Consider the following 12,207-nt stretch of genomic DNA (forward strand, 5'->3'; position numbering starts at 1 on the left):
CAGAACATTTGCTTTACTAATAATTTTACATAAAATATTCCAGGATTTGGGCCTACTGAAGAACAGCACCAATATCAAGTGATAACAGTGCACGTTGAGGACTGGTGCTGCTAAAGTAGTCATAACTTTTTACCAAGATATCACAAAAACAGGTACACCATAAGAGGATTGACAGGGTGGATGCTTCTTTTAGAGTCTAGCTCATGCCACAAGGCCTATTTTTACTTGATTTAAATTCTTACACTGAGGCAGAGGAAATATTTAGGATGCGGAATGGGACACTGACCAAGTGAGTCACTGTGTTCAAATGGAGGTGGAGGGCACCATATCATAAACTTTTAGCTATTGGACAATCTTAATAAATATCTCCAAATTCAAACAGCTTCACTATGCACTGCAAAGGCTGCATGGATGATAGGTATTACATGTGGAAGTTTTAGTCAATGTTTTCTATAAACTCATTTATTACTTGCACAAATCCTGCATCAGGAAGGGAAGGGAGTACAATTGCAGAACTGGAATTCTGAAGGTCACCTCAATCAGTGCAGTTTCTATTCAATTACAAGTATGTTCCCTTAACTTATTGACTAGGTCTTAAAGAATTATTGTGCATGCACCTCTACAGAATATGCAGTAAATAAACCTGCATTGATCAAATATTTATTATGGTACAATGGCATTTAATTGAGTTTTTACACTGGATCACAAGATCACTCTCCATTCAGCCAAATACAAAATACCAAAATAGACAAATATTTATTAGGTACAATAGCATTTAATTGAGTTTTTACATTGGATCACAAGATCACTCTCCATTCAGCCAAATACAAAATACCAAAATAAACAAGAATCTTTCGACCTTCAATAAACAAGTCATCCAATGCAAACAGCACGTTGTACTACTGAAATGAAAACGCTACCGAAGGCTTTAATTCACAAACAATTTTTCCCTAGCTTTTGTAGACAGCATTAAGAGTCAATTGCATTTCATCTGTTTTGCATCATCTTGGGAGTCATTGAAAAATAGCAGCAACATTGGTGGATTGAACAAAACTGGTGATCAGAAATTCAACATTTATCTCTTATTATAACATTCCCAAGTGTATATATGCATGCAAGCAAGCAGATTCACTTGCAAGCTTCAAGCAACAAGAAACCTGTGGGCGAAAATGAAAGCAATTGGAATTCAATACAGTCAATGCTGCCTGACAAGATGCACTTGGGTACTTTTAATTGTTCCTCTGGAATGTCAGCCCCAGTTTAAGTGTTTTGTGATTGACTTCAATTGAGGCTACATCATCTTATTGTGAAGAGAAGTTATGAGCTGTGATCAGTATTATTTCTGTAACAAAGCAGAGTTAACAAAGTTGATGACTTCCAGCAGCTCCGATAAAAAGGTCTCTAACCAGAAAATGGCCTTTCCCCGTCCATAGATGCTACCTGATCTGTCAAATATTTTCAGAATTTCCTATTTCTCATTTCCAACAGTAGTGTTTGGCTCTTACACTTACCAGATCCTAAGATGCAATTTATATTCTTGGGATATAGCAATCTTCCATATACATATAATAAAACACTCAACATTAACAGCACATCATAATATATTAGAAGACAATTAGTGGATTACACGATTATGCATTAGAATATGATGTTAGTGAAATGTTATAGCACTTCACACAATAAAACATACTTTATCCAATTAATGTTCAGTAATTTTTAATTCAAATCTCAAAGTGTCTCATCTTAACAATTCTTCCCCTTTCAATTTAATGCAATACTGCTCAGAATTGGCAAATAAAACCAGTATCTCCTGCCCTCTAACAACTAACATCAGAAGATGAACTAACTTTACTACAAGAGTCGATATAATCAGAACTTCCTGGTAAAAGATTGGCACAGAAAGTAGAGGCCAGCAAATCAGAAAGTTGGCTACACAGTTGATCAGTGAATAGGGTTAAATCATACAGAAACATCCTTTCATTGTGTCAGCCTTCATGTGTTAGATCACTGCCCTGTGTTTACCAGTTGCACCACTATTCATTCAGTTGACTGACAGGCAATGCCATTCATATCCCCCTCCTTTCTGTGCACAGAAGTGGCATCTGTGCACTCTCCGAAGGACATAAATTACTGCAATAGCACTAACAGGGCGAGTTTACTTCAACTAACTGCTCTTGAAAAACATTGTTTTGTAAAAACATCCCTGTGCAAATATTTGGCAAATGTCCACCTTCTACATATTGTGTAGTAGTGAATGGGGAAAGAAAGAACAGCTGAGTTCTATAAAACGATAAAAAGCAGTTATTTTATTGACTTGCTTCGAGCCCTTTAACTGCAGGTTGTTTTTCTAATGAACAGCCCCCCAAATCATCTGTTTTTGTCTCAGCAACAAGGTGCTAGATGTATTAGATTCTGCAACAATAAAGCACCAACCTCCCTGCCGAAAGCTCAGAGGAGCACACTGAAACTACTGTTCAAGCCTACCTTCAAAGGAGCGGCAGGAACAGTAGCAATCCAGCTGCTGCAACCCCACCCTGACCTTACCAACAAGAGGGAAAAAAGTCCCCTCCCCCTTCAGTCCAACCACTTGCAACATTACAGTTTTAAAACAAAGCTCACTTGTGCAAACCTGAACCTAGAGACAGAAAGAAAGAGCACAAAAACTAACCTTGCATTCCTGACTGTACTGCTTTCTCCCAGAGTCTAAGCTAGTCCAGTGAAGCAATGGAGAATGTGCAGTGTGTGGCTCTACTCACTTTCGACACACACAACACACTGCCTCAAGACAAACCAATCAGACGCAGACATTATTCAGTGCCAGCCAACCATGACAAAGCTCATTAGCTATACATCTTGCTCTTTTGGTTAAAGAGCCCAAACCACTAGCAGTGGATTTTATTCAGAGATTTTTTTTCTTAAGGCCATTAATTCCCATTGGGAAAAACCTGAACAAAGCATCAGTCAGCCTCCCTTGGGAGAAGCTCTGGATAAGATGTCGGGAACAGCAGAGCAGCTTTGAGATAATTCAGCTGGCCCCTCTGCCTGCAGTTGTACAAGAATGCCTTACAGCCTACAGCACCAAACAGGAATAATTACTATAATATGCTTGTAATTACTCAACAAGGAATTTATAGGTTACTTCAAGAATAGCTATCAAGTTCCTGAATATTTTGAAGAACCATAATTTTGCATGTTTCAAATCATACCTAGACTTTAAAATCCACTGTAAAACAGTGATCTCTTAAAACTGCATCCTTTTAACATTTTATACTTTTTTTGCCTCATCCAGGAGAATGCAAACCATACTTAACAGCACATCTCATAAGTACACCCTGCAGTAACATTTTTTTAGATGAGATGAAAAAATAACAAGTGGCAAGAAAAATGGGGTTGTTTACAGACACACTTCGCTGTTGGATATATTACCAATAAGGAAATAACAGGGGCTTTAATCCAAGGTACTGCTGTAGTCATGGAAGAAATGTCAACTCCACCTACACATGGAAAGTTAAATTTGACAAAAAGTAATCACAAGGACAAATTATAGTGAATTCCAGTTAATTGGGACATATTGGGACCACTACATTTTGGCCCAATTAAACGACTGACACAATTAGCTGAAGTTTCATGGAAATACTTATAAAGGTATTTAAAAAAGACTAACTGTTTAACTGTAACAAATTATGTATTTAAATGAAACAGAACAAATTGGAACACTACCAATACTACTACAGTACTGTAAAATTATTAGCTCCTAAAAGTTAGAGGAATTATTTAGTGTATGTGGTTTTCTGATTGACTGTAAATGAACAAAAGCAGTGCAGACACCTCGTGCAGTTGATGGACTGCCTTTACACAATGCTTTCAACAATTGCATCCTCAAATTCTTTATTTTCATTGTCACATTCAAGAATATTATAGATATCTTCAAATTCTTTGTAGTTCCCAACTTGCAGAAGTAGTGAAATGGTTCATTTTCAGCCCCAGTCATTCCGAGCATCTCCAAGGAATGCTCGAATCCAGTGAGTGGAACAACTATGAATTGTCTTACTGCTTATTTCTCAAAAACTAATCAGTGACAAAAATCATTGTTTTTGTACACAAGTGCACTCAGCTGATACTATTTAAAACTGTTTCCATGATGCATGGCATAGTGCCTAACAGCTAGAAAATGCGTACAACTGATGCATTAGAAATGGTTTGCCAACAGTCTCCTGCCCTAATTAAGTGGCACAGTGTCCTAAATAAACGAAGGGAACACTGGCTATTTTCTTAATTAGTTTTTGGTCTTTAAGAGTTGTCCCAAATAAGCTGCTGCCCTGATTAACCAACAGTCCAATTAACCAGAATCCACTGTATTTTCATGTATTCAAGGTAGGGTTTCCTACAATATGTACTACGCTTTCCAACCAGAGAATAATCTATTCTAGATTTGGTCACAAATGAGTCAGGAATAATTTGTAGTCACACAGTAAAGGATCCACTGGGCAATTGTGATAATGAAACAGAATGTGACATTAACTGAGAACAAACAATTCTTAAAACTCAAGACAGTTATGAGCAGCAAATTACAGCTAATCAGAAAACTACAAAGTTATACCAGTAACACACATCAAAGTTGCTGGTGAATGCAGCAGGCCAGGCAGCATCTGTAGGAAGAGGTGCAGTCGACGTTTCAGGCCGAGACCCTTCGTTCATTCAGTTAGCCCTGACGAAGGGTCTCGGCCTGAAACGTCGACTGCACCTCTTCCTACAGATGCTGCCTGGCCTGTTGCGTTCACCAGCAACTTTGATATGCGTTGCTTGAATTTCCAGCATCTGCAGAATTCCTGTTGTTTAAGTGATACCAGTAGATATTTAGTTTTTCCACCAATAAATAAAGACTTAAGGAAAAGTAATCCTGTGGCTATTTAGTGATCAAAAACAGTATAGGACTGAAAGACAAAGTTACCAAAAAAAGCCTTGATGATTGGGAGAATTTTGCGGCATGGTAGCATAGTGGTTATTGTGACACTATAACAGCTCGGGGTGCTGGAGTTCAGAGTTCAATTCCAACATCATTTGTAAGGAAGAAGCCTGTATGTCCTCCTCATGGAATGTGTGGGTTTTCTCCGGGTACCTCCCACAGTCCAAAGATTCCCGGTTAATAGAACAATTGGTGATTGTCAATTGTCCCATAATTAGACTAGGGATAATCAGGGATTGCTGAATGGCAGGACTCTACACTGTATCAAAAAAAGCTTTGGAAACCTTCAAAAGAAATCCAAAGAAAAAAGAATGTAAAGTTCTTAAAGTTATCTTGCTATTTAACTTGCATAAAAGGAAAAAAAATTGTAAGAGTGCATTTCTATTTTTACCAGGCTGAGGCAGTGGAACCAAACAAGAACGAAACCCTTCCTCCCTCTCCCCACAATTCCTTCATCTGCACAACAGCTGTTGGCTGATAACATTTATGAATTAGAAAATAATTTCCCAATACTGTCATTTTAATTATGGGGTATTTTAATCATACTAACAAGAAACATGATCTGTCCAAATACCACCAGATGATTAGCTTCCACATGTGAGGACAGAACTTTGGACCACTTTATACCAAACATTAAAGGAGCATTCAGCCATTTTCCCCAGGCACCGTTCTACAACTCTGACCATGCCATGGTCATGGTTGTTCCTAACTATAAGCAAAAACTGGCACAGTCTGAAGTTTAGAATAGTTGGTTCAGGCACTAGGTGAAAGCCACTTACAAAGATTGGCTAGAGAGGGACTTCCAACAATAGCCGGGCGGTCTGGAGTTCCCTGCAAAGTCTTATCAATTTCAACCAGAAGTGCTCCCAAGTCTTCCCCTCCCCTCCTCTGGCCAATCAGATCAGTTTTATTGCCAGTTTGATAAGGACAATCAACTTCTATCTCCTCTTACTTTCCCCTGATCCTGATGTGCTGAGCCCCTACTGCCTCCCTTTCACAATCCCCTCTTCACCCTAGCCCTATTCACCTTCTTCAGTCTTCTCCAACTCCCTTGCCCCCTCCCTCCATCCCACCCTATACATTTTATGAAGCAAGAAGGCGTATGTAAACTACTTGGAAAACAGATCATTAAGAAATCTGCAGGCCCTGATGGTGTCTCACCTGGTACCCTAAGGCTATATCCACACTAGACTGGATAAATCCGTAACCGAAGCTTTTTCTCTTCATTTTGACCCTCCGTCCACACTGAAACAGCGTTTTCCTCCCCCGAAAACGGAGATTTTCTAAAACACCCTCCAGAGTGTGTAAACTTGAAAACGTTGATAATGCAGAGCAGTGTGGACGGGGTAAACAGATATTTTTTAAAACGCTGTCATGACGTGCCAGTACAGATGGCAGCAGCGCGGCATTTCATTGTTTTCTTGAACGCAACTCCCCACGCAACCTAACAATTTCAGATTTCAGAACAGACGGCAATGAGACTGAAGCCAGAAGAGCCCATAGTTAACTGAATAAGTAAGTATACTCAGTTTGCCCTGTTTTCTGTCCTTGCTTGCATGAAGGTGGTTTACCTATTTATGCAAGTACTTCTCTGACAATAGATGTGTAACAGCCTAATGGAACATTGTATGGAAATACAAGATAACACTGATGCAGACCTGTTTTATACATTTAACAAGGTGCTTTATTAATGCAACAGAGTTAGCCAGTTTTTCAATGTTCGTCGTCAGTCAGGTCATACTGTCCGTGAACTCCCTGTCGGTTGCCTCCATAAGTTCCAGTATGTTTTTTTTTAGTTTTAAGTCCTCCGGCGTGAGAGCCAATAGCAATTCCTTTTAAGTTTTTCTAGTCTAACTGGACAAACGCGCACCAAGTATACTGTTTCCTCTTCACTTGTTTTCTGTGTGTGTCCTGCGCATGCCCAGTAGGAGGAGATTCGCCCAAATATCCGTTCTAATGTAGACGGAGATATTTTGAAAAACACCTGGTGTGGACGCCTGTTGTTTCTACGCGAAACCGGCTTTTTCAAAATTATCTGGTTTAGTGTGGACATAGCCTAAAGCACTGCGCACATCAGCTACACTTGTCTTCATTGAGATATTTAACACCTTCCTGCAATTATGCAGGATTCCAGACTGCATTAAAGTTGCTACAATCATTCCAATTCCCAAGAAAGACAAAATCACTAGACAAGGTAAGCCAGTTGTTCTGACTTCAGTAGTTACACAAACCTTTGAATATTTAATGTTGGCCTACCTCAAGTCCATTACCAATCCTCTTCTTGACCCATCACACCTTGTTTTTAAAGTAAATTACTCAGTTGAGGATGCAGCTAACTTGTTCCTTCATTACATTCTTTAGCTCCCCTAACACCTACATGAGGATCTTGTTCGTGGATTTTAGCTTCAACTTCAAAACTATTGTTTCGGAGCTGCTCCAAGCAAGCCAACCCAGCTAGCTGTACCCTACAGTACCTGTCAGTAGACTACAAACTTTCCAACAGGAAGGCAGCAGTATTGCAAGGCTGGCTCCTACTTGTCTGACCCAATGTCTATAGTACTGTGCAAAAGTCTTGGGCATATATGTGCCCAAGACATTTGCACAGTACTATACATTATGTATTTCCAGTTACCAAATAACATTTAATACTACTGAGCTAACACAAAGCTAAGTACTCTTATTTGTGTTTCCCAACCGCCTCCCTATTTTAACCAATATACAGTACTGTCCAACAGTCTTGGGCACAGTACTGTATAAGCACAGGCTTTCCCCAAGGCTGTGTTCTTTTACCCCTCTTGTTCTCACTTTATACAAATGATTGCACCTCCAGACACAAATCCATTAAAATCTTAAAGTTTGCAAATGACACAACTGTAGCTGGTCTCATCTCTAATAATGATGTGAACTGTTATCAAAGAAATGTAGACTGTCTTACAACACGGTGTGCTCGCAACAACTTGGAGCTTAATGCTCTAAAGATCACCTTCTACTGACAACACCCGATCTGCCCCTTGTTTGGAAATTAATAGTCGGGCTGTGTCGGTGGTAGAGTCATTCAAATTCCTGGGAACTACCATTACCAATACATTGAAGAGGGACAAGCACATAACTCATCACTAGATATTTCTTTCACTTATCACTTCAGGGCACATCCTGATGAAGTTTTACTCAGCCATCATTGAGAGTGTTGTGACCATCTCTATCACTGTTTGGTTTCCTACCATCACCTCCCTCTCCAAGTCCAGGTTTCAGTGAGTGGCCCACTCAGCAGGGATCACTGGTTGTCAGCTACCGACATTGAAAGATCTGTTCATCACCAGAGCGAAGAAAAAAAGCTGACAAAAATTACTGCCGACTCCACCCACCCTAGCAGTTGCTTATTCCCCAAACTGCCAACAGGCAGACACATCAAGTCCATCACCACCAAGATGACGCACCATCTCCTAAGTTCTTTTCCAGTAGCTATCCAGCTTCTCAACAAAACTCACGCAGGCACAACACCTTAACTGTCTCTGCACAGTATCCATTAAATGACCTTTCCTGCTCTCCTCATTCTGTTCATAATTATTTAGTCTGTTCATATGTTCACATTTAAGTTTGACTGTTAACATTTGCAGATGTGATCATTCAGCTAGTTGGTAATTGCTCATGGCTGTTTGCACTATTGTCTTGTAAATTGTTGGTTGCTATTTTGTCTGTTATGGTACTGTCCTGTGGTTTATGCTTGGCATCCAACCACAATTCTGGTCTGTTTCACATATTGGCAATAAAGTGATGCTGATTCACTGTATAAAATACTTACCAAAGGGCAAAAGTTAGATAATATTGCTAGTGAAATAGTACAAGTTAAACTGAAAGAAAAAATAATAATCCCTCAGACCCATTTGTCAGCATTCCAGAATTCTCAATAAGGTGGTTGCAGTGACAGTGAAAGCATTTGCTGCCGTTCTCCAAGATTGCTAAATTCCTGAAAATTTTCAGCAAATCATGAATAGCAACTCTGTTCAAAATTAAAATTTAAAATCTAACCCGCCCAGAGCCAAAGTCTGATCTAGACCAGGTCTGAAATCATTAAGTCCCCTATCTGATCCAAATGTGACACACAGTTTGATCCATCAGGCTTGGGTCAGTCAGGTAGCCAGGGAGTTATAGCCACACAGACTGACATCAGTTATCAGAAAAATGTAAAACCTATTAATAATGAAAAGATAACAATCTAGAAAAGCAAAACTTTAATAGGCAGTGCCAACAAGGCTTTTATGAAATGAAAAATACTGAGGATGTAGCTAGCAGAATGGATAAGAAAACCAAAGAGACAAAAAGGTGCACGGGGCAAAAAATATAGATTGAGACATCAAGAGTTCATCTTTATTGAACAGGCTAGTTGAAAAGTCTTAAAACAGGGGGTTAGAAGCTGACCAAGCATAGTAGTCCATTTTTAAGCCTTTGTTATTTCTGTTCAACAAAACAAGAGACAGAACAGAGAATAGCAAAGGTGAGTGGGGTCTTTGATTAAGATTGGCTGCTTCCCCTACCCCCCCAAGGCTATGGAATGTGTAGAAACAGTCAACAGATAGGAGGCTGGGCTGTGTTCAGAAATCTCTGCAATTTCTTGCTGTTCTCAGGCAGAGAAGCTGCCATACCAAGCTGTGATGCACCCACATTGGATGCTCTCTATGGAGCATCTATAAAAATCGGTGAGGGTCATCGCAAACTACTGCATTGTTAAGAGGATTATCTTTTGACTATTATATTGACAGGTCCATTTGTCTACTGTTGGAAGCAAAACCAAAATGCAATCTTTGATTCTTTTCATAATCACTTTTAAATCTCATATCACCATGTTAATGATCCTTCTATTCCAATGAGACCCCATATGCAAGAAAGGGGTAATGCATGAGTGTTCAATGGCCCATCAGCCCATCAGCCTGAACTCACTGGAGTTCACTAGAATCAGCTGGGGTGGGGGGAGGGAGGGGGAGAAAAGAGTCTCATTGAAATCTTGCGAATATTGGAAGGGCTAAATGGAATGGACAGTGGAGGACGTTTCCAACAATGGGAGTCTAGATCCAGAGGGCACAGCTTCAGAATAGAAACACAACTCTTTAGAGATGAAAAATATATATTTTTTTTAGCCAAAGGTGGCAAATCTTAGGAATTCATTGAAACAGATGGCTATGGAAACTAGGTTATTGGGTATATTTAAAGTGGAGGGTGATAGGTAAGAGTAGTGTCAAAGGTTGTGGGCAGAAGGCAGATGAATAGGGTTGAAAGGAAAAATAAATCAGCCCTGATCAAATAAATGAGCAGACTTGATGGGCTGAAACGCCTTTTCCAGCTATGTCTAATTCTATGAAAAAAAACTATCGAAGAAATCCTTTGTAACCTTTTGAACTTCTTTTGTCTAAAGAGCAACCCCTAATCTCTCCTTCTGCCTAGGCACCCTTCAAATAAAACAAGTTAGGAGATGCCAAGAGGTTCCACACTTACCATACAAGTACTATTACTAGAAAATGTAATCATGTAATACACTGAGAATATATGAAATACCACCTTGCATCCAATAAAAGTTTTGCAATTTAAACTATCAGTGGAGAGACTATTCACATACACTTCACAAAATACTCCAAATCAACTTGAAAAATAAGCAAATAAACACTCTCAACCAATTTTCCTAGTATCAAGGTCTTACATTCACTTTGATCCATTGGATAAGCTTTGTTGTTTGCATGCTTCATATCACACTTCAAAAAAAAACAGGCATTCTATTCAGAGCGTTATCATAGAAAGAGGTTATCATGTAGCCAGAAAAAGATTGAAGGTTTTTTCCTGAGCCTCCTTGGGGGGTGGGGGGGGAAATAATCAAACCCATTTTACTGCTAGGGATCTGTAGTCCACAACTATGCAAAGTGGAAAATGAGAATTTAAAATGGTTCTGAGCACTGGGTCCAGCATAAACAGAGCAAGGAGTGTACCTGTCCATTTCATAAGATACATCCTGCCCAGTCTGTAGTATAGTTTGTAGGCCTCCCCATTGGCCTCCCTACTCACCTGAGAACCTAAAAAAAATGGAGTGGATGTATTTATCTTTGATCACAGGGGACTGCCCAAAAACAAGAGCTGCATACGTTTAAATTAAAACGCTTCTGGACCTTCATTTAACTGAAGTGGTATTTTATAGAAATAGAGTAGATCCCTGGACACCAAGAGCACAACACATACATGATTTGATCAACTAACTTCAGCTGCAGCCAAAGAATACTTGGTTTATATAGAATTAGTGACACCAACAAAAAAAGCTCATCAAAATTGAGAAGTGAAATTTAAGTTTTTTGATTATTGCTCAGCATTTATAATTGTTAAGTTAGATGCAGTGACATTACCAGAGAGAGGAAAAAAATACACCAGGTTTGCTCAACTCTGCAATTGGGAGGGGCCTTTTGCCAGTGCATTCTTGTGGAAAGGGAAACAAAGATATCAGATTTGCAACAGCTGATAAGAGTCCATGTTCCTTATCTAGTAATACCACTCTGGTTCCCCAACCAGATCTGGGAATACCAAATGCATCACACTTCACCAAAAATAACTTCCAAATCTATATCACAACCATTGTCTACTTGTACATCTGCAAATCATTTTGGAACGATATAATGAAGAAACTTCCAATCTGTCAAACTGGATTGAATATGAACCTACCTACAGTAGGGCCCATGTTTGTGAAGATGGTGTGCTACTCACTACAATATCAAGCTCCCTCATACAGTTTTTTTCTTCACTTTGCCATTTCCCAGAATTATGCTAGTACCTGGATTTCAAAACAATGAAAACCATTTCAAAACCATTCAAAGAATGGTTTCATGGGTTAGTGCTCCAATGTGCTACTACAGTAAATTCTTGTTTATCTAGATTTTACACATCTGGAGTTGACCATAAGACATAGGAACAGAATTAGACCATCGAGTCTGCTCTGCCATTCAATCATGGCTGATCTTTCTTCCCTTCCTCAGCCCCACTCCCCCAGCTTTATCCCCTTAACCTTTGGTACCATGGCCAATTAAGAACCAATCAAGCTCTGTCTTAAATACACCCAACGACCTGGCCTCCACAGCTGCCTGTGGTAATAAATTCCACAAATTCATCACCCTCTGGCTAAAGAAAGTTCTCCACATCTCAGTTTTAAATGGATGCCCCTCTATCCTGAGGCTGTGCCCTCTTGTTCTAGACTTTCACACCATGGGAAA

The 12,207-nt window shown here is 39.5% G+C and overlaps 1 protein-coding gene across 5 annotated transcripts in view; it reads right to left on the reverse strand.

Moving 5' to 3' along the window:
* The window catches only part of LOC140200367 (C-terminal-binding protein 1-like), a 159,824-nt gene that overhangs the window by 89,202 nt on the left and 58,415 nt on the right, over nucleotides 1–12,207 (reverse strand). The window contains exon 1 of one of the 5 annotated variants that reach the window (XM_072263594.1): nucleotides 2,669–2,725. The exons of the other annotated variants lie outside the window; for them this stretch is intronic. Within the exon in view, the coding sequence (XP_072119695.1) occupies nucleotides 2,669–2,675 (7 nt within the window). The 5' untranslated portion in view covers nucleotides 2,676–2,725. Of the gene's footprint in view, nucleotides 1–2,668; nucleotides 2,726–12,207 lie in introns of those variants that run through there. 5 annotated transcript variants of the gene reach the window in all.

This window comes from Mobula birostris, chromosome 7, assembly GCF_030028105.1.
Source record: "Mobula birostris isolate sMobBir1 chromosome 7, sMobBir1.hap1, whole genome shotgun sequence".
Classification (NCBI taxonomy): domain Eukaryota; kingdom Metazoa; phylum Chordata; class Chondrichthyes; order Myliobatiformes; family Myliobatidae; genus Mobula; species Mobula birostris.